The 26564-nt window shown below is 38.7% G+C and overlaps 1 protein-coding gene across 1 annotated transcript in view; it reads right to left on the reverse strand.

Annotated features, from left to right (window-relative positions):
* The window catches only part of SLC26A7 (solute carrier family 26 member 7), a 132886-nt gene extending 107227 nt beyond the window's left edge, over positions 1 to 25659 (reverse strand). The window contains exons 1-2 of the mRNA XM_023517445.1: positions 25566 to 25659; positions 25114 to 25434 (exon numbers count right to left, since the gene is read on the reverse strand). Of these exons, the coding sequence (XP_023373213.1) occupies positions 25114 to 25306 (193 nt within the window). The 5' untranslated portion in view covers positions 25307 to 25434; positions 25566 to 25659. The remainder of the gene's footprint in view (positions 1 to 25113; positions 25435 to 25565) is intronic.
* Positions 25660 to 26564: the final 905 nt, after the last annotated feature.

Here is a 26564-nt window from a genome sequence, read left to right on the forward strand (position 1 = left end):
CATAGTATTCCATGGTGTACATATACCACAGTTTGTTGATCCATTCATGGATCGATGGGCACTTGGGCTTTAACTATTTCTTATAAATTCCTGGAGGTTGAGAGTGGAGATGGCAAAGAGATGTCTTGAATATTGAGCTTCAGAGGTGTCTGTGTCTACATTTAAGAACTTAATCCTAGAAATACTAAAGAAAGAAACACTTTGTAGTTCTCACTCCAAGAAAGAAGGGCAGACTACCAATAATTCCATGAAACAAAAAGAAAGAATACCAACAAGTAGACCCAAAGAAAGGAAATAAAAGAGAGATTCAATTCTGTGCTACACTCCTTTATCACCACCTAAGGTCCTATGAGTAGCCTTTTTAAGACAGATGAAAGGGCAGCATGCATGAACAAGACAAATGGACAAAGGAGAACTTGATGTGCTTTTCTAGATTAACCACTAGAGATTTGGGATAGCACCTAAAGAAAATGGAAGGTGTGTATAATGCTGTTCTCCCTCTCCCCATCTCATCTTTCCTTTCCTTTCCTCTCTGTCTTCCCTCCTCGTAGTCTCCCTCCTTCCATTTTTAAGTTAATCTCTCATTTTCTTGAATGCCTTAACATTAGAGCAGTGGAAAGACCAGAGTCTTGAGTCACTTTAGTGGCCAATCAGCTACACATTTCATTTCCTCCCTGAAATTCCACGTGGTAGCAGTGGAGAAAGATAAAACATGTTCCAAGGAAATATAATTTTATCATATACAAATGTTACACACACACACACACACACACACATTTTATAAAAAAAAAAAACAAATCAGTCCTGGGGACAAAGGTGCTGATTGGATCAAAATCCCTGGTTAAGTCACCTAAAGAGACTGATTAGATGTGGAGAAGGTGAAAGCCTGGATGCACCAAAATCTCAGAAATGAAGAAATTGTCAGATACAGAGAAAAGGAACTAGGCGATGTGTGTAAGGAAGCCAGGGCCAAGAGTCTGGAGCAATTTCATAGAAATGGCACTCCTAACAAAGAACAAAAATGTGCTGAATTCGACAACAGCAAAACCGCTGGTGAACTTAGAAAGGGCACGTCCTTGGGAATGAAGGATGTAGGAACCAAGGGGGAGCAGTTTAAGAAATGGACCTGAGTGGCAGGAGAAGAGGCAGAAAAACATGAACCAGTCTTTGAGAAATCCTGTTCGTGAAAAGAAGAGAGAGAAAGTCTTGATATTAAATGGGGTCAACTAAAGTTTTTTTTCTGATTAGTTTTAAGAAAAGATAAACTTGATCCAAGGGGCATATCAGGGTATTAGGAATCCTAAATCATATATATGTTGGAAGGATTCCTAGAAAAAAGGTCAAATTGCAATATACAATTAGTAACCTTACACATAAGACACGAACCTATAAAACAACTAGAAGAAAACATTGCAGAAAAGTTCCATGAGATCTGGTGCTGATTTTCTGTATATAACCCCCAAAGGAAAAATACACTAAGGGAATTATTTACATCAAATTAAAAAGCTTCTTCATATCAGAGAGAACAATCAACAAAGTGAAGAGACAACCTACAGAATGGGAGAAGATATTTGCCAACCATACGTCCGATGAGAGGTTAATATCCAAAATATATAAGGAACTCAAACAATTCAGCAGAACAAAAACAAGCAACCTAATTTAAAAATGTACAAAGTACTTGAACAGAAATTTCACAGAAGGCATACAAAGGGCCAATGGGTATATGAAAAACATGTCTAACACCACCAATCATGAAGGGAATGCAAATTCCCCCAGAGTCTACTGGAAAAGCCACAATGAAATGTCACCTCACACTAATTAGAATGGCTGCTAACTAAGAGACAAAGATAATCACTGGTGAGCATATGGAGAAAAAGGGAGCCTTTTATACTGTCAGTGGGAATGCAAATTAGTCTATCTATTGTGGAAAACAGTAAGAATAATCCTAAAAAATTAAGAGTACAACAATCTAACAATCCTACTATTGGGTATACATCCAAAAGAAATGAAATCAGGATATTAAAAAGATACCTGCACCCCCATGTTTAGTATAGCATTATTCACAATAGCCAAGATAAAAATCAATCTAAGTGTCCATCAGAGGATGAATGCAAAAAGAAAATATGTTATATACACACAAAAGAATACTATTAATCCTTATAAAAGAAGGACATCTTATCATTTGTGCTATCATAGATGAACCTGGAGTTGAAATAAGCCAGACACAGGAAAGCAAATACTGTATAAGCTGACTTGTATGTGAAATATATATATACACACCATATATAGAAATAAATATTCTACCATGTATATACACATGTGAAATATATAGAATATATATGAAATACATAGATACAGTCAAATATTAGTTACCAGAGGCTGGGGAGAGAAAAGATGTTGGTCAAAAGATAAAAAATTTCAGTTCAATAACAGAAATAGCTTCAAACTACCTATGGTACAGTATGTTGACTATAGTTAATAACAATATGTTTCACACTTGAAAATTGCTGAGAGCAAATTTCAAAGTTCTTATCACAAAAAAGTGTGGGAGGTAACACATATGTTACCTCGCTTGCTTTAGTCATTTCCCAATGTATACATATATCACAACATTATACATGTCTTATACACCATAAATACTCTTTGGATGTTTTTAATTTGTCAATTTAAAAAATAATAAAATTAGATACACCCTTTGATACATGAATGGGTTAATAAACTTGTGGTATATGTATAACATGGAATATCATTCAACCATAAAAGGTGGAGACTGTATCTTCTGTAGCAACCTGGATTGAACTGGAGACTATTCTCCTAAGCAACATATCACAAGGATAGATAAACAAGTATCCCATGTACTCACTATTGAATTGGAACTGGTAGGTTAACAACTCCATGTTCACATGGGTGAAAAACTCAGTGAAATTCAAGTAGGAGAGAGAAGGGAAAGGCTTGGGAAAATTCCCACCCAATGGGCACATTGCACGGGTATACGTCACACTTCCTTAGTGCAAGACAGACCTACAAATCGGACTTTAACCTTACGAAAGAAAGCAAACTATGTAATCTAATCATATGTACCCCCATATTAATCTGAAATTTAAAAAATATTTTATGTAAAAAGTTATTTATAAAGTTAATATTTAAGATGAGAAATCAAATTATAAATTTTAGGAGGATGAACAAATATCTAGAGAAAATAATTATACCTCTATATGGTACAATACCCTATCTATAAAATACTACCTCTCTATGTGTATGATAGCTTCTTCTTTTCTTGAGTACTAGGAACTCCCTATAACACCTGCTCTGGGATTCTGTTAATGCCTAGACTCACACACTCCAAAGGAGTGAAACTTTGACCAGTGAGAGAGTAAACTAGTGAATAAATGTTTGCCATTTTATCCCCATTAAAAATAGTCTGGAAGTGCAGTTGATAAATTTTGGGAACCATGGTCCCAAGGATATACAATCAAGCATTCTGGAGGTAGACAGCTCCTTAACAGGCAGCCTCTCCGCATCCGTCCCTCCTGGTCCCTCATCCCTGCCCTCTTGGTTCGTACTCCCTAATGATAGACTGCAGTAGCACTAAAACTCTGACTCAGGCTCTAAATTTGGGGGAATTTAAGTTTGATTTTTAATACCCATACATTAAACATTTTTATTTTAGCTTCATAACCAGTTAATAACAACATGTGAAGCTTAAGCTGAAAAACTGAAAAGCCTCCATTAACATTCTCGATAGCCATACAATTTTTAGGGCATTTCAAGTTTCCTTGTTCAGAAACATAAGTATTATTTAAATCATAGGCAGAATTAACTAGTTCCTCGACAATGTCCTTGTATAGCAGCACATTATGAGTTTATTTGAAATCCATCAGTGTCGGTATTTTGTGGCAACTTTCTCTTATCCAGATCCCCAAAATATCTGCAGCCATTTCAACCCCACTGGACATAAGAAGTGTGGCCCAAAGGACGTTAGTTTGGGAAGAGATGGCATTCTCAACCAACATCTGTGAAAATATCTTACTTTGAAAATTTTTTTGAAAATATACAACTATGAAGAATATTGGCCTTGAACAAGGCATATGCAAAAGAATATTGGCCTTGAACGATGCACTGTTGAACATGCAAACCCAAGTATAATGTGTTTTATACATAAATTATCATGTGTAGTGGGAGGACGATTTGCCTCAACCTGAGAGGGGTGTTCAGAGATAACACCTTTATATCGGGGAATGAAGTTTTAAGAAAAGCAAATAAGTAGAGAGGCTAGTTTTTGAAAATGTAGAGTTTATTCCCAAAGGAGGAGAGGTTCCTGAGGGTGCATTGGTAAAGGCTGGCATGAAGTTATGACTGGGAAGTCAGGCCTGAGACGAGGATGTACAGGGTAGGATTGCAAAAGAATTAAGGGCAAGGAAAGCTGATGGAGACAGGGTTTCATTTCATGTGGGGACCAAGGATGACAGAAACCAGAGGCATGTACGCACGGAGAAACTCAAATATACATGAAATATGCCATTCCTTTTTTCTTCTTACCATTTTTACTTCAGATTCTGAGACCCCTGATTCGGAAGAGAAAAAGAAAAGGAAATAGCAGTCCCTGATTTTCTGGGTCTCAGTGTCACATGGAGGTAAACTATGGAGGCTTGTGGGATGTGGAAGGAAGTAGATGATAATATATAGTACATTAAGAAAAATCAGTGATCTTGACTGAGAGCTTTACATAGATTGTTGGCAGTGGTTTCTGCACCCAAGTAGTGTGAATCTTGACAAGAGATCTAACATGGACTTCTAACCCCATAAAGCCCAATTCTTAGAGGAAGGGGAGAAAGATGATCAGTTCAGGTTCAAATGTAAGCTCAAAAGGAAGAAATGATCTTGACTACGAGGAGGCCTGATTTGGATAAGAATTTTGATGAACACCATCTTCTGCCCCTTATATCTACTGGAATCTTTAGTGTAATTCAGTTATAGTACCCAGGATTTATGGACATAAATGTGACCAATTGCACTACAGTAAGAATCAACTCCTTCATTGAAAAGTAAAAAATATGAATTCAAATAATATACAAATTCAAGTTAGTAAATTTGCTTTCTCAAACTGTACTTTGAAACTCAACGCATTAGTTTTTCAGGATCACTAATAAAATTGGCAGGACTTTTCCTTGTCATTTCTACCGTGTAAAACTTTTAGTAAAAGAGCTGTTATTTGGCTATATTCAATATTCAGGAGAAAAAATAAGTAGCCCCTCAACCTTTATAGTGACAGAATTATGTAAGTAAACATCAAACCACGTATATGAGATAATACCACTTTTCGGACTTTGATGGTTTAAATCACTTCAAAATTGGATTATACACAGACAGCATGCTCTGAAAGAGTTAATTTACTACTTAAAGATAATCCGGATAGTTCCAAAGAGGATTAGTTAGCTCACCGGCTTCAAGTGGATAAGTGTGCAATAGCAAACGCTAAGGCCCACAAGAAAATGAGGAAATTCCGAGCAGGGGAAAAGGCATACCTTGCTAATCTCTGACTCTTAACAAGACTGAGGGGCAATTGTCTGGTCAGATCAGCGCAAGGAGCCACAGTCCATGGTGGCTCACCCTCCTCACACAATGCAGCCTTAGAGAAGGCAGCAGCATGGACACTCAATATCAGATAAAAGAAATAAGGGTGTTTCCCTTTGCACAGCGCCATTCCTTAGAAATACCTCAAACCGTTTATGTATACTGAACTAAAGGAGAATGATCACGGAGCCACAGGATACAAAGAATTGTGAAAATGTTCTTTTACCCAGTTGTCACTTAAATGCTGGCTCCCACACCTGGAGAGCCAGATAGGATACTTGACCTTCAAATGCTAATAAAGCTATCTGGCATCTCTTCCCATTCCCCACCCCCCCCACAGCCCTTTTTAAATTTATTTATTTATTTATTTATTTATTTTTATTAAATCATAACTGTGTACATTCCCTTTCGGATTCATTTGTTTTCTTTTCCTGTTTCTGTTTTTTAGGTTTGGGCAGGTAGAAGTTGGAGACAGAATATGTGTACATTCATGCATGAAGTGTCTGCAAATGTTAAATGGTATCCAGAATAGCTAGACGTAGGTTAAAAGGAAACATCCTGGGGAAAATTGGGAGGGGGAGTTCCCTTAACATTTGATAAGCTACCTACAATTTCTCTAACCTAATCATTTTGAAATATTTCTTGCAAAGCTGATGTTTTGTCTTACCTTCAAAGAGCAGAGCTAAACTCTACAAGTAGAAAAACAGCTGTCTAGAATTAAGCACCTACTGTGTGCCAAGCACTTGAGATACAATTCTGCTGTTGTTTTAATGTTTGTCTCTTCCAAAACTCATGCTGGAATTTAGTTGCTTTATAAACATATCATGAGGTCAGACCCTTACAAGTTGTTTAGAAATTGGTCTGAGGTCAGACCTTCACAAGTTGTTTAGGTGAAGAAGGCTCTGCATTCGAGTGACAGTAGGTTCCCCCGCTTCACGTTCTCTTGCATCACCTGCAATCTTGCACCATGTTGTGAGACAGCAAGAAGGACCTTCCCATATGAAGCCCTTTGATATTAGACCTCCCAGCCTCCATGAGTGTGAGCCAATAAATTTCTGCTTATTTTAATTTATCCAGTTTCAAGTGTTCTGTGATGGAGACACAAAATAAACTAAGAAAAATCCAAATAAAAATCCCTCTTTGATGGAGTTTAGGTTCATAAACTGGCTTATGTTCTCACAGGGAAGAGATGATAAGAACAGCATTTATTGAACTTTATCTGTGCTGGATTCTGCCCTACCACCTTATACTCTCATTGCTTTTCCAAGGGAACTGTAGGCATTATTACCCCCATGTTAAATGTTGAAAGACTAAATCTCAGAACAACTGAAGAACTTGCTCAACTGATGCAGCTAGAATCCAAGACTGGGGTCTTTCTGACACTTATTCTACAATTATTTACCAGGCTCTTACTATATACCCAAAGCCATATTCAATTTCATGAGAGATACCAAGGGACAAAACCTATGCACTATAAGGTTTTCAAGTGAAACAAAGCCTTATCCAGCAGTAAAGAATTACAAGCACAGTTTATAGAACAATCAATGTAACCAAAGTTCAGAGAAGATAGAAAAATCATGGAAAACATATTCACAGTAAATTTTCTTTAGAAGATAAGATTGAAACGGGGTTGAAGGGTGACACCTCTTTTACAAATAAGTGGCCTTTCCAAATTGCCCACCTTCATCAAGAATCATGAAGTGTTTTTGGAGGGTATATTTGATTTTGTCATTAAGCATATGTTCTAGTTCTCTCTTCTTGTTGAATTTTTCTCTTTTGTTTTCTAAGCATTAGTCTCTTCAGTCTGAGAACTCTATGTTTCATATGTACATTTTAAGTTTGCTGCATTTGTGCTCATAAATCACATCTTTCTTGAAACTCTCTGAACCCTCTCAAAGTATCATGCTTTTCACAGACCACGTCTTCTCCTGTCCCTCTGCCTGCTCTTCAGCCACTTATCATCCTCAATTGTCAGAGTTCCCTGAGGTTTCTTTCATCCTTAGTTTTCTTTATTTTATATAAATTATTCATGAGTTACCCACACCCAATCTCATTACCATAGCCACACTATATAGACCTTAATGCTATCTCTCCTAAGTTCTACTAAACCCAAATGGACATCAACAAGAGATGCCACAAACACTGGCATAACAAATAAAAAACAAAATTGTTTATTTTTGTTTCACTCACCACCAACCCCTCCATTAAGAGCAAAATAACATACATTGAAAACAAAACAGAAGCGGGTGACACCTGTGGCTCAAAGGAGTAGGGCACTGGCCCCATATACCAGAGGTGGTGGGTTCAAACCCAGCCACAGCCAAAAACTACAAAAAAAAAAAAAGAACACAACAGAAACAAACACCGGTGGTTTTATTTACTTATGCCCTATCTCATAAAATGGCATCACCACCCATTTAAACACCCAATTCGAATGCTGGAAGTAACCAGAATACTCTGTTTTTCACTTTTGCATCACATAAGACGCTGATCAAACTTTATCTATTCTACTTAATATGGATGAACTCTACCCCTCCTCTCTATTCCTACCACCACTCATTCTGCCTTTGTCTATTCAGACAGCAATGCTTTACTCTCCTGAAGAAAATTCCTCCTCACTAGTCTTTCCTAACTACTTTCCTCTTTCACGTATGTAATGTAAGATGCTGCCAGAGTGATTGTTCTAGGACAGATGTCATTCCCTAGCACTCCTCCAGATTCACCAATAAAATAGCCCAAACACTTTTTCCATGTTACACAAAGTTTTTATGACCTGGACTATGTTAAATTCTCCAGTTTCAATTCCCATCAAGATATATTACTAGAAAGCATTTATCACTGCATATGTTATCATGCATTCTTATCACTGCATATGTTTTGAATCTGTCTGTAATGCCCTGCATCTGTAGTCTAACTGTAAAATTTTATTCATTCCTCAAGATCAGGTTAAAGCATAATTTTCTCTTGAAATCTTTGCTGACTACCAATTTGTTCCCACTCCAGGAAGACTTTATTATATTTTAGTGCTGTTAGTCTACCCTATGTATTTTCATTTGCAGTACTTATCAGTATTATTGTGATTACCTGCTTTTGTGTCCGTATGTCTAAGTAGATTGTGAACACCTAGTATTAAGGAATATGAAAAGAAGCATTCCATTTATAGTAAACTATAGTTAATATAGTATATTACTATAGTAATATTCTAATTTACTAATGACTAGGGGAAGCTCCAAACAGAAAGTAATACTTAGGTAAATTAGAATATTACTTTAGTATATATAGTAAATATTAATAGTAAACTATTATGTATCATGCAAAGTACTAGGATCTTTTCCATGGGACTAGGAGAACACAGAAAGGGTCTTAGAAATGTTAAATTTAACTGGAGTAACAGAGAATATTAGGAGGGAAGTAAGCTAAAAGCAAGGTCCTGATTATCAGGTAGATGGTGAAGGTGTAAGCCTGGCCTAGCAGGCAGAGTTAAGAAGGCTGTGAACAAGACCTAAAATGACATTAAGATGCACTTCATCACGGGGGCCAGTAACAATACAAGGGGCTGAAGGCCAGTTTTATAGGAGGTGCTAAGCCATTAAGGCAGAGCCATGACTTGAGGATAAAAGGCACCTCGTAGGTCTTGATACTTTTTCCCCTTGAATATTTTTACCCAAATAAAGGTAAACAGGAATTGTTCCCCAACGTGTTTCAGTATTTTTTGAGAATTAACTTTCCATAACATTTCTCCAAACTACTCTCTGATCTAAAAACAGCGGAGTACAAAAATTTGCCTCCCCATTCACTCTAGTTCAGGCATCCTTAAACTATGGCCTGAGGGCCACATGCAGCCCGCCTAGGACATTTATCCCGCCTGCTGAGTGTTTTTGCTGCCGCTGCCTGTCCTGCTTAGCAGCAGACTCATCCTGGGGCCCGCAGTCTGGCCCTCCAGTGGTCTGGCCCCCTGTTTAAAAAGTTTGAGGACCCCTCATCATCTTTCTCATTCAGTTCAGGTGAAGGAAATATATCAGCTACCTGATGGGGTCCAGGTAATTGATCTTAGTAACAATAATTAAAATAACATTTATATTCAACAGACATTAACAGAATTATCTACCAGGTTTCAATGCTCTTCTAGACACTTAGAGTAAACCTAAAAGAAAAACCCACTAGGTTAAGATCCCTGCTTTCATGGCACATACAAGAGGCATCCTACAGGATCCTAGAAGGGATGCTAAAAAAGTAGATATGATAAACACATAAATTATTTAGTGCTATGAAAATGAAAAAGCAGAACAGAATAAGAGACATGAGGAGAGTTGGGAGAACAAGGGAGGGGGGACGTCTGAAATGAATGGCTAGGGGAAGCTCCAACCAGAAAGTAACACTTAGGTAAATTAGAAATGCATGTGTAGGAACGGGAAAAGCTAGTGGTAGAAAGCAAGAAAAATTGTATTTTAGTTATAGTTTACCTGGAAAATAGTCTTTATAATTATAACAAAGTTCAGTTGTTTAGATCGAAATAGAGAAAAGCCATATGAGACTTTCTCTTGATGGTCCTTGCAGAAAGTGGTGCTGATAAGCAACAATGTTGTAATAATATTCAACATCTTATAAACCTCTTGGATAACCTGTAATGCCTATTTTGATCAATCACCACATCAACATGACACTAACACATTCAGGGGTAAAAGCCCTATTTACTAAGGAAAAGTTCAACTAATCTGAATAGGGAAGTGGACACGTTATAGAAATTTGAAGTTGTTGGTGAATAGCTACAAAATTAGTTTGATAGGAAGAATAAGTTTTGGTGTTCTGTGACATAGTGTGGCATAGGTAAGAGCAATGTGTTGTATATTTAAGATAGCTAGAAGAAGATTCTGAAAGTTTTGCCACGAAGAAATGACAAAGGTTGGAGGTGATAGAGATGCTAACTACCCTGATTTGATCATTAAATAACACAATGAATTATACATATTAAAGTCTCACAGAGCATAATTATTATGTGTCAATTATAAACAAAATTTAGAAAAAAATAAAAAAGTGACCTCCTGAGTTGATATGGTACCTGATGAGGGTGGGGAAACCATGGAGGCAAAATATTCTTAAGGAAGTAGTTGGGAAGTGTTTGAACCCAAGAGTGAGCTAGTCTGGGAGAATAAGAGCCCTGTAATAGAAAGCTATCATCAACAGAAGAAACACCACAGGCAGGATCAAGCAGAGATTCAAAAGGAATGGAAGACAGTTATCCTCCCAGAGGCTCAGTTATAAGGAGGAGGACAGGTGGCGTTTGGGTTTCCAGGTTTATTCTTTTCCCCCGGCTTCTGTTCTGTGTGTTCCTGTGTAGTTCCTATGCAGTGTAGGCATTTAAGGATAAAATGTTCTGAAGTGGCCGAGCAGCAGGGCCATTGCATATCTGGGGCTATATTTCTGCTGACATCACGGCCCCTCTCCTTCTATTCGGCGTTTAGGAGTGCTTTCATTAAATGCTTCTGATTTTTCTACAGGTGTAGCTGGAAAAAAATGTTAGAATTAATTTGCTTGAACTTCTTGGAGACATTTGTGAGTCCTAGAGGAAGCTGTAGGGAGGGCCTTATCCCGTGATAAGTGGATTTCCATATCTTCTTTCACTTGGGCTTGCAGCACAAAGCTCATCATCCTGGCACTATCATAGTTGTCCTGGACCTGCCCTGGAAGTAATCAAGTTTAGGAAACCAGAACAACATGGACTGGCATCTTAGCTTCCTCTCTGAGACTTTCCACAAGTTATTTGACCTCCCTGAACTTCAGTCTTCTGCTCTTAAAAAAAAGTGGAATGATAATGCCTATCAATACGATTATTTTATTCAACTAAAATGTTTTTTGGACACTTCCTCTGGGCTGGTCCCTTAAGCAAGTACAGGGAACTTAGTGATAAATAAAATAGACATGACACTACTCCTGCACTTACAGCTTTTAGAGTTTAATAGGAAATATGGAGAGTAAATAAATATTCACACGTAACGTTTTTAAAAAAGAAACAAGTTTCAGAAGCTATAGGGTCACCAGAAAAGACTTAATCTATTCCAGAAGGATGAGGGTGGTGTCATTTCTTCTAAGACTTGGAGGAGGAACCTTGCAAAGGAGATAGGAAGCAAAGAAGAGAAACGAGAGAATAGTCCAGGCAAAGCCCAGAAGAAAGAGACTTCATAACCCCACATGAGACTGGCACAAAGAAAGCATTAAATGAGTATCAGCATTTGTATAGAGTTGGATATTATTCCCAGCCTCTGAGCATGGTATCTTCAAGGCTGCCAGATTAAAAGGAGAAACTTGCACTTGTGGTTAGCCTCAGTCAAGAAGAGCTTTCTTTAAAAATAAGAGATAAACAGAAATCTCCCATTCAAGTATAAGTTTTTTGATGTATGAAAAGATAGCCCCAGTATAAAGTTTCAAATGCTTATATCTGTGATTGACATAAAGAGCCAAGGCTATAAAGGCAAAGCAGCGTGGCCGTAAATAGTCAAAGCAACAGAAACACTGAGTATGGAGTAAAAGCCATTATATCAGATTCCTGACATCTGCCTGATGATTTCCACCTTATAGTTCGATTTCTACTTCAGAGACCTACAGAAGTAGCAACTTTTGACTGAGATATACATACACACTATGCATGTATGTATAAATGTAATTGGGACCATAGAATTACTTTTTTTTTTATTAAGGGACTCAATTTTCATCTCTGTAAAATTGTAATCCTAAAATTACTATTGACCACTTTGCTGTGATTGGAAAACTTGAGATAGAATTGACTTAAATATGAATAATATTTGTAAGTTTTGAAGAGATTCACAGCATTTGGGGTAAGATTTATGCATCTTGGCACACTGGCATGTTATTAATACATTATTCAAATTTATCAAAAGTCATGGTTCATTCACTTGTTAAAGTGCTAAAATATCAATTTTATTATTAAAATTATTTATGAAATCAAGCACTATATTTATCAATCTTCAAAATTTACGATTACATTATCTGAAAATCAAACACTGTATAGACCATTAATTTTTAATAATGAGGTAATAGTTGAAGTCAATGTCAATAGAACTCCCCATCCAATCTGAGGAGCACTAGAGGGTTGTGTTAACTACTGACCCTCCATACCAAGAAGGAAGAAAATTGTCAAATAACTCTATCAGTGGCTCTTGAATAATCGATAGGAAGGCTGAGAGGCCAATCTGACCTTCCAATGAGAGGATGGGGACCACCAGCACATGCTGGCTGGTTTCTTTTGCCTTCACTTTTACTGCCAGCCAGGTGTACTTTCTCACCATTTTCCGTGGGTTCAGGCTGACCCATTAAAATTTGAGTCCTACTCATATTAGAAAAGACTCTGAGAGCTACTGACATTGCTGGTTCCCTAGACTGTACCTCAGACTTCTGTCTACCAGAACGTTAGACCCAGATTCTAATCCCCACTCACTCCTACACTTTGCATAAACTTCTGATACTTTATTCCCCAGTTTTACATTCTGTGTCCCAGTCCCACTGGTTGTCATTCACATGCTAAACTTTATATGTCTGAGTTTGTTCATCTTAACTAATCTCCCAAACCTGACCTCAGTCCTGCCTTCTGCAGTGTCTTGATGCTATCCACGTCTCTCCGTGTACAGTGCCACAACCTTGGCTCAAGCTGTAGAGAAGTTCTTAGACCCCTTTGCTCCATGACCTTCCACTTCCCCAGCCCAAGGGGAGTACTGCTAACGGGTAGGGTCAAAGTTGAATACTCTGAAGAGGATACATTACCCAGGAGAAGAAGGCCCTATCCAAATGCATGGTTTTGTTTTTCTCTTCTACTATTTCTTAACCCATGCTATTTGCATGATAAAAATACCAGGCCCAGCCTTCAGGTAAAAACTGATATGTTTCTCTTTCTTTTTCCACAAACACATTCAAACCTTAGCTATAGAAGAAAGAAGAAAGCTCAGGTCCAAACTGTTTTGCTCCATTTCAGCTTTAATAGAGCTATGGTTTGCACGCCAACTCGGTACTAATTGGGACACTAATTGCCATTCTCTAAACGTTACCTGTGGGCTCAGTTACCCTGGATATCTTCTGAGAAAGGAATGACTAGGAGGACTTGGTTCCTTAAAATATCACTTCTTGCAATACCATATGTGTGTAACTAATCAAATCTTGCTCGTTTTTTAAGACTGCCACTTTTTTCTCTCTATTGATCCCATTCTTACCACTAAATATTCTTTTTCTGTTATTCTATGTAAATGAGATTGCACTAGTCTTCATGTTCCTAAATAAAAACACAAGAGTTCTTTGGCAGCTCCCTGGGTTATACAACCTACTCAAGGCAGTAAGTGGCTGAAACCAATACTCCACAAACTTTCATTAAGAAAATGTTCCCACCCTTACATACCCACACCAGAATGCTATCTTCAAGGTTGAAATAACAAGATCATATTCTCATATACTTTCACACACATTTCTGAGGAAAGAAAAAATAATATAAGCCTCATTGTGGGTTGGATTGTTGTCTTATACTTTTCTGTCTCTTTCCAAGAGCAAAAGCCTGTATTCTTCCAAATATTTTTTAATAGAAATGAATAAAGAACCCTAGCAAGACAGATTAGTACTCCTGAAAACAAAATAATTAGGTTGCAATAGGCACTTCCAAGAATTACATATAAAAAAATCAAACCCAAATCGTACATAGGTCATGGTGAATAGCACTGCCCTCTGGTATCTGGTTTGTGGTAGTCTCAGTATTGTCATTAGCAAACCACAGTATAATCAGTTGTCTAGTTCACAATGTCAGTGGGCCCAGGGTTAAGTGATATTTCAAGTGGGTCTCCCAGGGTAAATTTACATATATTCAAGAACCACAATTGTGTGAAAATGAATTCCTATAGACATACATGTTCTTGATTCACTGAAAATTATTATTAATCAAAAGTCAGTAATACTAAAAAAAAAAAAGTCAGTAATACTAAATCATTAGAGAGGTCAAGGCAAATTATATCATGCTTTCATCCTGTAACTTGTTATCTGGGTGAGATTTCATAAGCATAAAAATAAGTAATTACCATAACCTAGAAGCTTTATAATCAATAGATCTAGGAATTTAAATATTAGAAATAGTAAGAGACTGCAAGTTTCCATGGGGACAGCCACCAAAAAGAGAGTGGGCACAGGTAAGCTCCCTCTACTTACCTCAATTATGATTGTTTGCTGACAACAAACATTTGAGTGCCTGCTGTATACCAAATACTGTGGCTGGGAGCTGAAAGGGTTCCCTGGAACTCAAGACTAAAATGGTTGTTGGTCACCCTAGACTGGGAATTATCCCTGTCCTAAAGGAATTTATAGTTTAGAAGATAAATCAACTATATCAAATATAAATCAAAAGCAAATGCTATAGAATTAGATGAGGAAACAAATACAATAGAGAAACAAAACAGGAGTATCAAGAAAAAGCCTGCAGTTCTCAACCCTGGCTGCTCACCTTACTTCATTTTTTTCAGTAGTTGAGTAAGCTGAAGTCCAGAATATAAAATTATTTTCCTTAAATTCCCCAGAGATTCTGCTTTAATTCGTCTAGGGTGGCAATTGGGCATGGATATTTTTTTAGGAGCCACAGGAGACTCTAACATGACCTAAACTTCCCAGCCATGAAAAATGGCAAGATACCATCTGGTGACCGGGACCGGGAGGAGATTATACAGTTTAGTGGACACAATACATGCAAGGGTCCCAAGGCTGAAGGCAACGTAAGAGATGTGGCTGGAAGAGTAAATGAGATCCAGATATAGAAGGGCCTTGAAAAACTTTTGCAGAAGTCTAATCCCCTGTAATGAAAGGAAAGTCAGCTATTTATAGCTATAACTGACTTCTAAGTATGGGTTACCTTTACATTAAATACCTTGTTCCTCTGAATGTTTCCTTTTTAATTTTAAATTAATATGAGGGCACAAATTTTTAAGTTACATTGTTCTCACAGCCAAGGCAAAGTTCAAGTTGTACTTGAGCCCTTCACTTCATGCTGAATACCCTCACATTGGGTACATAAGGTGAGATCCCGTCAATTACCCTCCCTCTTCCCCCCTCCTCATTAGACTATATTTGTGTTTTATCATTCCTGTGGACATGCAATTGTTTACATATTGGTTTCATATTAATATTAAGTACAATGAATATTTTTTTTCCATTCTTGAGATAACTTTACTAAGAGAATGGGTTTCAACTCCAACCTCTGACTGTTTTGATGAGTTTGGACAGTCAAGTTGTCCTTAAGCTGAGTTTGATACTTGCTCTGGATCTGAGTAGAATGAATAACAGGAGTTAAGCAGTACTGATGAAGAAAGAAAGAAAGAAAGAAAGAAAGAAAGAAAGAAAGAAAGAAAGAAAGAAAGAAAGAAAGAAAGAGATAATAGGAAGTAATGAAGATTATGGCAAATTAGAAAGTTCATGTCCACATAAGAGGTGTGGGAACAAGTTCACTTTGGCCTGTCCTTGACATTTGGGAATACGGGCCCTGCCTGTCTTAGATGATTATACTTAAATGAGGGAAGGAGGACACTTTTAAAATTAAGTCTTCCAATATTGCAATGTCAGCTTCCAATGTTATGCAAGCCAATAGTGCACAGCTATAGTTTCAGCGCCAGGGAAACACTTGGAGTTCTAAGAGGGAGCTAGTGAGAGATATTGGTGAGAAGAAGACAATGAGGAGATGGTCAAAGGCAAAGGTGCCACATACGGTGAAATCACAGTCAAAAGCTGCTTGCAGTGCTGTAGCTGCAGGAATTTTAAGAACGAGGATCTCCACTATCTAAGCCAAAATGCATTCTCTGAAGTTCGGGATAGATAATAGAAGGGCAACGTTGCACATGAGAAGACACCGTAACTGGCATGGACGGAATTCCGGCAGCTCCTATTAAGGTGAAGACACGAGCTTCGGAGTCAGAAGACCTCATTTAAACACTCCTCCTGCCTCCTACAAACTGCATTACCTTGGCAAATTAATCAACTTTCCGTTGTCTGCAAAACAGATGAAACTATCAAATCCTTTTTTTTTTTTTTTTTAGAGACAGACTCTTGCTTTGTCACCCTCAGTAGAGTGCTGTGTCGTCACAGTTCCCAGCAACCTCCAGCTCTTGGGCTTAGGTGATTCTCTTGCCTCATCCTCCTGAGTTGGGACTACAGGTGCCCACCACATGCCCAGCTATTTCTTTGTTGCAGTTTGGCCGGGGCTGGGTTTGAATCCACCACCCTCAGTATATGGGGCCATCGCCCTATTCACTGAGCCATGGGTGCCACCCCAAACCCTTATTTTTTATTATTTTTATTTTGTCATGAACACCCATTATCATTTACATTTTATTATAAAGACTAATTGATATAATACACAAGGAGTGTTAGCACGGTTTGCTGTATGTATTATCTGCTATTACCAAAGGGGTTAACAAAGGGACAATGGGCATCAGATGTGTTTAAGAGACATTCAGAGAAAAGAATTTAAAGAACTTGCTTAATTGAATGCGGCTGTGGAGGGGAACATGCAAGCAGCATCCCTGTCAGGGTTCTTGCCCGGACAACTGAGAAGACGGGGGTTGGAGGTGCCTTGCATTATAATAAAGGGTAGAGGATCAGGACTGGTTTTGTTAGCAAAAATGATGTGTTCAGTTTTAAAATTTGTCCCTGGAGACATTAAGATGGTTTCCAACAGGCAGCTGGATATTTATAGCTAGAGCCCAGAGGAGAAAATTGGGCTGGAAATGCATATATTTCTATAATTAATCCATAAATAAATGGCAATTAAAGACATGAAAATGGATTATCTCAGGAAAAACAAACTAGAGAGAGAGAAAAGAAGATCATCCAGCATGAAGAATGGAAAACAGAAAAGTCCACTGTGCCTTTTTATTTAGGGAAATGGCATTATGATGAGATGAAGTTGTGCTGCTGAGGCTCATGGCTCTGGGTGCAACGGGCAGATATCTCTCTAAGAGAAAGATTAGGGGAGCCCGACTAGGCCCTCCTCTCTTGGACTCAGAATGGGAGAGGGTAACTGTCTGCAGTGGTGCTCTGGGCTGGGTGGTTAGGGCCAGAGATGGCATCTGTCTGATACAGGAGAACAGAGCTTAGATCAGAGGGATCAAACCAAGCCAAGAGGAGAGAGCCTGGTTACAGATAGATTCACAGCTCTCTTGTCATTTCACTTATGTTGCCCCCTAACCTTCAGTGAAATTTCATTTGAACATTTTATCAAATGAAGCCAGCCCGGCATAGGGCATAGCATGAAAGATTTGTCATTCAAATCTCCTGTCTGTTGATGCTCAGGCCAGTACCAAAGCATGCCTTCCCTGCCCCTCTCAGTGTAAGTAACCCCACCTAGCAGGGGGCAGCGAGAGAACCACAAGGGAAAGAGCAAGGGCTCCCGGTACAGCTTCCCCGCAGCAGAGGTCTCTCCTGGTGGGACACCGGGTTTTATTTTATAAAGGCAGGTGGCATGTCAGCATGGGAAGAGGTGGCCTGGGGGGCTGATGTAAAGGGAGGCTCAGAGTCAGCCCAGTCCCAGGTTATGTCTGCCACACTAGAAGCAAATGGGAAAACAGAAGGCACAAAGGGGTGAGGAATGGAGCCTTGTAGATTGAGGTTTGAATCCATTCTAGCAGCTCTAGAATTGGGGGCAACTCACCAAATGATCAGAGCTTCAAGCTCTTCATCTCATGAAAATATAAAGTACACTAATATCTATCTTGCTGAGTTTTATAAGATTAAAAACAATTTGTGTAATGCATTCAAAGTGTACATCAGTCACGGTCCTTAAGGTGATGATAAGAACCCCAACTTAAACCTGCATTAGCAAAGAAAAACGTGTTTTCACATACACAGAAAAGTCAGGGTGTAGCAACTGTCATCAGCACTGGGGTTCTCTCTGCTATGCCCTGTGCCAGGCTGGCTTCGTTTTTAGGCTATGGAGGTCCTGGGAAGCTATGGAGCCACAAAATCCCTACTTTCATCAGTCCCCACACAAAGGAAGCTATTTCCTAAAAGGTTCAACAAATGTGCTGAGACCAGACTGACCCCGTGAGTCATTTATATTGCCATTACCACTTTAAAATAATCAATGACTGACCTCCTGTGTAGTGAACCCATGCTCTTGTGCCTGGAGACAAGATCTGATTGCTAAGTCAGGAATATGGCCAGGTGTATGGACTTGTGCTAAGTATCAAGTCTTGGACCAGAAGACTTCACAGGGACCAATAACTGTGTCTAGATCCTGCTCTCAACACTGTTGCACAGTGGAGTCTGTGGCAACTAAAAAGAGAAGAAAAACAGTGACTCAATGCCTGGGCACAACCTCCAGAGGATCCCACTTAACTACCAGAGATGAGATTCAGGCGCCAGTGTTCTTTTAAGCCATAGGTGGTTCCAATGGACCCCCCAGGTTTGAGAACTCTATATGGGGAACTCAGTCCACTGACCAGCCAGGACACCATCCCTACTGCTAGGAATACAACCTCACCTAAACCACATGTACTAAAAATGGAAAAGGGGCTGTTTCCCTAAAAAACACACACACACACACACAAACAAACCGAAACACAAACAACAACAATAAACCCTGACGTATAGTTTCTAAAAGAAGCAGAAAGGGATTATAGCTAGCAAACAGAACCCTATTACAATATAGACCACATACCTCATCTTCATACTCACAGTCGATGTATTTTGTTGCAAACCTTGCCAAGTTTTCAACACCCTAAAAAGAAGGTCATGGCTCTTCCACGTGGGAGGCTGTAACTGATATTGGGAGCATTATGCTAAGTGCAGACATATAGAAAGGGTACTTCTATCCGAATCATCACTCTTTTACACTGAAGACAGATAAAAAGGGAATCAGTAGCGCCAAATAAAGGCTGGAGCTATAGCGAGAAAACAGAATGAGGGGAAATAGAAAAGAAGGGCAAGTCCAGAAAGAGCTCTGGCTCCTCTGTGTATGTTTATGGGGGTCAGGGAAAGTATACTTTAGACTAATTTAGGAATAGTTAGCTGCCATTGTTCCTGGAAAAGAGAGAAATTACCAACAGGAAGATATAGTGATTAAGGGGGTGGGTTGGAGATACATAACTAATGCTAGGATTCTGTATCCCCAAGGCTAAGGCCATGCAGAGAAAAATTCCCAGACAGGCCTTTAATCTTTGCAACGCAGTATGCTTCAGGAATTTCCACTTATTGTTCCACATGTCACTAAGCTGCCCTCAGGAGTGCAATGAAGCTCAGCTTCCACACATATGTTTTGGTGCCAGTAATGCCACACATTCTGCATAATTATAAGGAACATCCATCTTTTGTCTGCAGCCCAAAACACTGTGGTTGAACATCAGGCAACCCTACGGCAGCTTAAAATTTTCATGGTTTGGGGGAAAAAATTCTAGGTGATCCCTTGGAATGCAAGGCAAAACATTCTCATATTTCTCCTCCATGGAGCGGGTTCTTACATGGCAAGTCACGCGTTTCGGCTCCCCACCCTGTCTCAGTGCTTGAGTTTTCATGTTGGAAACAAAATAACTGTTTCCCCCAAGTGGCAAACCAGGCTAGAATATGAACTAAATACTCTAGAGACCAGACTCTTGGGCTAGTTATCTTGCCAAACATGTCAATGACAGGTTCTAAGACAATGACATTCTCCACAAAGGTTCACTCACCTACAAAATACATTTGGTAATGAGGGACTTCAAGATACCAGTTAAAGAATGTTGGCGTAAACTATAAAGGCTCTTAACCAATGTGACACCTCCCAAATTTTTAAAATACTTTTAAAAGCACAAATAGCTTCTAAGAAGTATCTGAATATGGTGATATGGGCTATAGTTTTGTTTTTTTTTTATCCTTCTTGCCTTGAAATGAATGCATCTATACTTACATTTATTTAGTTTGAAAAGAGGCACTCATCCCTTTGGCAGTAGTCTCCTTAAAGCTGATGGACTTCTTCCCAGAAACCTTTTTTAAAATAAGTAGCAGACAATGCAAGAATTATATAGAAATGAAATATATTGGAATATAGTAGTCCAGGTTCACAGACATGAAGGTTCTGTGGGTCTAGGCTAAGAAGTTAATGTTGTATAATCTCTCAATAAAGGTTTTCTGTGTGTCTGTTCTTGTTTTTAAATTAAAAGGTAAATCCAACACACTGTAACACAACATGGTAGAAAGTGTCTTAGCCCGGGAAACAGATGTAGTCCCCCAAAGGAGTAGGTAGGTAAAGGGAATATAGCACAAAGGACAACAGTGAATGTGTGGGTGGTGAGGATGCAGCAAAATGCAAAAGCATGGCCTCTATCAAGGGCCAGCAGATTTTTGCCACATGGTCATGACTCCCCAGCTTTTTCAAGGGAAGCGAGGCATCATCTGGAGTTTTATGGGAACTATTCATATTGGTTAACGTTGGCTAAAGAAAAAATTTAAAGTGTTTGGGACAAAGGAAATCTACCTTCTACCAGATTTATCTAGAAGGCTACAATTTTGTGACTTCGAGAGAGGGAAGGAAGTTAGAAGAAATCAATAAACCATGTTTTTAATGCAGTTTTTGTTCTTGATATCTCTATTACATGTATTTATGAAACATAGGGATGAATTTAAATTCGATTTCCTTCCTAGTAGAACCATCACCAGAGTCTATAACATTTTAATTCTTCCAACAAACATTAAAGTGCCAATCATTACATAAGGAGTCAGGGATATAAAGATCAAGGCACTGTCCTTGTTTCCAGAGTTCACAGACCAGTGGGAAAAGAGTTGTACCAAAATATTGTAATACAATGTGTTAAAACCTATCATAGAGATATGTGAAAAGCACAAAGGGAGTGAGAGAAGAGAAAACATACGCCTTCCCAGGAGATTGGGACGGATTCTCAGAGGAGAGATCTCTTTGAGTAGAGCTTTGTGTCAGGATTCCCAGATTATTAATGTTCTAACAGGACGTGCTGAAGAATTAGGCTTGTATTTTAGAGGAAATGGAAGGTTATTAAAGAATTCTGTATAGGGAAGCAATAGATTCAGATTTTTATGATAATTCTGGCTGAAGTGTGGAATATAACCTTACAGCTGGAGACAAAGGAGAGACTGGAGACTCACAAGATGATGACTGTGATTATTCAGACAGAGAATTAGGGCAGCAGCAGGGGCCATGAACTGAGACTACTTGGTTGGAAAGATATTTAGGGTATGGAAACAAAAGAGCCTGGTGGCTGATGCCAGTGGGCAGGGTCACAAAAGAGAGAGAAGAGTTGTGAATGACTACAGGACTCACAACGGGAGGTGGGCTAGCAGGAAGGTGAGAGCATCCCCTCTGGAGCCAGATTATAGGGCTTCAAATCTCACCCCCTCCACTCATTAGCGGTGCAACTTTAGGCTGGTTATTTATTCTCTTTGAGCTTCACTTTTGATATATGTCGGTGCCCTTACAATAGCACTTATGTGTATGCCTAAAAGTTATTGTTATTATTTTTGATCACTATGATAATTCCAGTTAGGATGGTGGTTTCATCCCATTCGTTTTAAAAGACTGAGTGTTGCATTTGAAGTGCTTTTAGAACATGCTAGGTTTGCATAGTTAAGGGTGTCTATCTCAGCTTGAGAAGAAAGTTTCATTAGCACAAGAACAGTGGTTAAGGTATTTTGTGTGGATGAAATCACCTATCCTACTTTTAGAGAAGAAGGCTAGGGCTTGCGTCTCCAGAACACTAATGTTTAAGGGGCAGAGTGAGAGGTAGAATCTACAGAGGAACGTAAGAAAAAGCCGGACAGCAGCAGGACAAAAAAATAAGTGATACTCAAAACCAAGAAGGTGAAGAGCTTTAGAAAGAATATAAGCAACACAGGGAGTGCTATACAGGAATCAGGTATACCGGTAACAGAAAAGCTTCTTTATTTAATGACAAGGAAATCCTTAATAAAGTAATTAAAATGGCTTTTGGATACCTGACTTATAGAAAACACTCAAATGTTAGCTTTCATCATTCTTAATTTTAAACATATTTTTAAAGAGAGAAGAATGAACAACATCTACTAGATTTAATAATAGAAACTTTTCACGTTTTTTTGACCCATATATGTCAACATTTGACCAAGGTAAGTCAAAAAAGCATTGAATTTGATAATTTCATCGAATTCAATTGTGCTGAGTAAGGTGAAAAGCTGCTTGAAGAATCAGTAGAATTCAGAAAGGTCAGGTTACTTTTGTTTGTGTTGCGATACATGAACGAAAATAACCCCTTCTCTCTTCTAATGTCCCCAAAGGAATGGAGCTAATCACTTCTGCCACTATCATATTCACACAAATATGACGTGATGATATCTAAGCGCCTTCCTAGCTCTATATCCTACTCTAGTTATTTTTCTTGTCACTTTGCCCTTGAGTCTAAAACCTGCAGGGATGAAACCCGAATGCAAAAGAAATTTGAAGGGAAGGGTATTTGTACCTTTCCAGAGAAATGTCTTCTATTACTAATAACATTGGTATTATGAGAAGTCTGGTTATTTTGGCAGTGTGGAGCATAAAGTGAAAATGTTAAGAGTGTTGGCTTTGGAGTCAAGTCCTGACTCTACCACTTATCAGGTTTGAGGTCCAGGGAAAATTCCTTTCTCTTCCAAGCCTCCATTTTCTCGCATGGGAAGGGAGAGGAGACTGCTGTCTCTCAGGACTTCCTGGGGGTAGGAGGGAATGGTTATGTAAGAGGTTTAGCACGGTGCCCCTGACAACAAGTGATAGCTCATGACAGTTCCCTTTTAGCTCTCCATGGTAGATGAGCATGAAAAAGGATGAGAGAACTGTTTCTAAAAGAGTAAGAACTTTTAAAAAGATTAGCCCTTTCCAGACCAGCAAAAACCTTTTCAGTTCTTCCTAGCAGCACAGCCTTATCCATTCATTGGTAGCCTTCCAAGAGAATCACCAGTCAGGGCCTCTGCTTCCCAGCACACGACGACGGGGGAGTTAGCTTTGGGCTTCTTATCAGTCTCCAGTAGAGGGAGGAGGGGCAGTCAGTGTGTTTCTTTATAACCAATGAAATACATGACTTATAAAACAAAACTTCTCAAAATCTATGTCTAAATAAAAGCCATACAATTAACTACCCAAGACATATAAACACTATCACTGATGATGTACCATAGGTAAGTTCATCATATCCCCAAATTTTATTATTAACCCGGTATTTTCCAAAGGTAAAAAAAAAAAAAAAAAAAAAAAAACTGCTAAAAACATAATTCTCATTCATTTTATATAAAATGAGAACAACATAAATGTATAAAATATGTCAAAACTACGTGGTGAAAAAGCCCTTTGGAGTTCATCACCTAAGTTTTCCAAGGGTACGGGAGTATTGCAATTTGAATTCAAACTTCAGTAAAAGCAAGGATAAAAATGCCCTAACCTGTTATTTACTTTGCATTTTTCTGGAAGATTACTGTGCTTTGCTGTTGGCAAATGGTCATTAAAAATGTAATGCCAGACTATTTGGTGAAATGGAATCCTGTAAAATATGATAGTATTATGTATCTTCAAGGAAAGCCACCAGGGCAGATGTTCCTAATCATCCTAAAAACACAAACGCACAAACCAGTTTGTTCCGGCTACAGAATAATTTAATTAAGAGAGTGCTTATAATTTAACAGTATGAGTAATAGTTGAAGCCAGCCAGGCAGGGAGACTGCAAAGAAATCTAAACCTGTAGGGTCTATGCCAAGAAAACGGCCCCAGAGTCTCAAGGCTAAGAAATGAATTCTCTTCCTTGCTCCAGGTAGCAGTATTATTATCTGAATGAGATCAACACTGTAATGAATATACCTTTAAGGAAAATACAGCAGCTGCAACAATAGGAACACCTATCTAAATCCAGACTATCATTTAGATTCTGCTTTGGGAAAGTTAAAATCAGCTGTCTCACTCATTTCAATTTCTTACTGAGAAATAGATGCAGTGAGTAATGTGAGACCCAAGTAAATCAACAAACCCAGTAAAATATAAGCTCTGAGGACATACAGGATTCTCCTTGCAAATTACGTTCTTGGCCAAGCGCCGTCTTTATGTACAGAAAGCTTTGTTCCTGGTTTATAGCAACTCTCAAGGCTACCACAGGTAATTGTGTGCTGCTAATTAGGTTCGGGAATGATTGTGTTCCAGCCAGGAGATATTTTATAGCTTGATTCAGTGAAAGTAGGAAACTTTATCAGTAAGATCACATTACAAAAACTCATGTTCCCACCATTACTGAGATCTTTTACTCTAAAACAGTATGAATTATAACATCACAAATATGTAAAAAACGTTCAAAAATCAGTTCGATGCCTAATAGCTCTCTAAACGTGGGCGGGGGAAGAGACAATTAGAAAAACTCTTGTCCACAGACATCCAGTATGTTATGTCCCCAAAGTTAACACCCATTTCTTTAGCTACACTGTGGATCCTACTCTTCCAAGGTGACACTACTCTTCCAAGAAAGCAAAGGGACATCTAGTCTGCATAATACAGGAAAAACAAATGCCATACGTTACCTTGGGTCACCTGTTGAACTGCCAACATTAGCCCAGACACAGTGTCTGGAAGCAAGTTTTCTTTCAGATTGTACTGTGGTGCCCATTCCAGAATAGGCAGCCGCCTTCTACACCACTGTTTTACGTCTTCACAATGGGGGCTTTGCATCTTGCTCCAGAGCACGCTTTTCTTTCTCCTCTTTGCTCCTGTCATTTTCCAGATTTCCTCCCGTAGAAGTAAACTTCTTTAAACAAGAAAAAAAAAAAAAAAAAAAAAAACTGTTGCCGAACACCTCCTTTCAATGCCAGGCTCCAACTTGTCTGTGGTTTACAATGTCAAAGCTACCCAGAAAATAAGTACAAGAGGGAGAGAGAGGCAGAGAGATTAACAGAAGCCCTTGAATATGTGCAGCTGGGCTATAGGTCTTATTATGATGCCGCTAATTACTCCAGATAAAAACTATAGATTAAACCTTAAATCCTTAGCTGAACAAGAAGCAGTTGCTGTTAGTGTTGTGTTTTCTCTGATCTTGGAAAAGTAATGGGCTCGGTGTTAGGTTGGTCTACAGCTCTCTTGCCAGTAATTCCCCTTATATTCACTGTAGTCTTATGCTTTTGGCTGCAATCCCAATGGTTAATGAGGTAGTTCTGGGCGTGTGTTGGAAGTGGGCTGGGCTATGCTAATGAAACCAGGAAGCATCCCGCTTGCCCAGTCTCTCCCTGTGAGCTATGCAAAATCATAAAAGTGCCGGAGGGGTCTGTCGTGCAGAATATATTCAGAGAATCCGGGCTTCCTTCTTTGGGAGCTATATATTTTCAACATCTCAGACGACTGCCAGTTCTATGAAATTCTGAGACACGACAGATCCTTGTTAAAGGTCCTTATTGTTTTTTTATTCCTTGGCCGATGAGGTTTTCATTCATTCAGAAACATTCAGATAGCCAGTGCCCCGGCTGGGAAAGGAGTAACCAAATCACATAAACAAACTGAAATTTCATCTCATGGGCTACAAAAATAAGGATCACAATGAACAAATATTTGTGGCTAGAGACCTTCCCTGTCTCTGAAACTGTTCATTCAGTTTTCTCTGTTTCTCTAAGTCATAGAATTCACACACTTAGGCTATGGCAACTGAAATTTACTGAGAGATGACCTATAGCTCAGACTGTTGTTTCACCGGTCCATTTTTCGGGGTGCTGCCCTCTTTTCACATAACTTTTAGGGGTGGATGCCCTCTTTTTAAGAAGGGGCATTACATTTTATGATAGAACAGATTGTCAATAATTTTTATTTTATGATTGCTTCTCTCGGCCCCAAGCAGAAAAAAAGACATTTATGAACTGTGCCAGTGGAAACAAGCCAAAAAGCTAATATGCTAACTGACGTTGTGAAGCCAAGAAAAAGATTACTATGTATATAGTTTGTTGCAGCCCTTTTTAATGCCCATTTGTCCAGAAACTAGAAATCTGAT

This window comes from Otolemur garnettii, unplaced genomic scaffold, assembly GCF_000181295.1.
Source record: "Otolemur garnettii isolate 467f Iridium unplaced genomic scaffold, OtoGar3 scaffold00004, whole genome shotgun sequence".
NCBI lineage: Eukaryota > Metazoa > Chordata > Mammalia > Primates > Galagidae > Otolemur > Otolemur garnettii.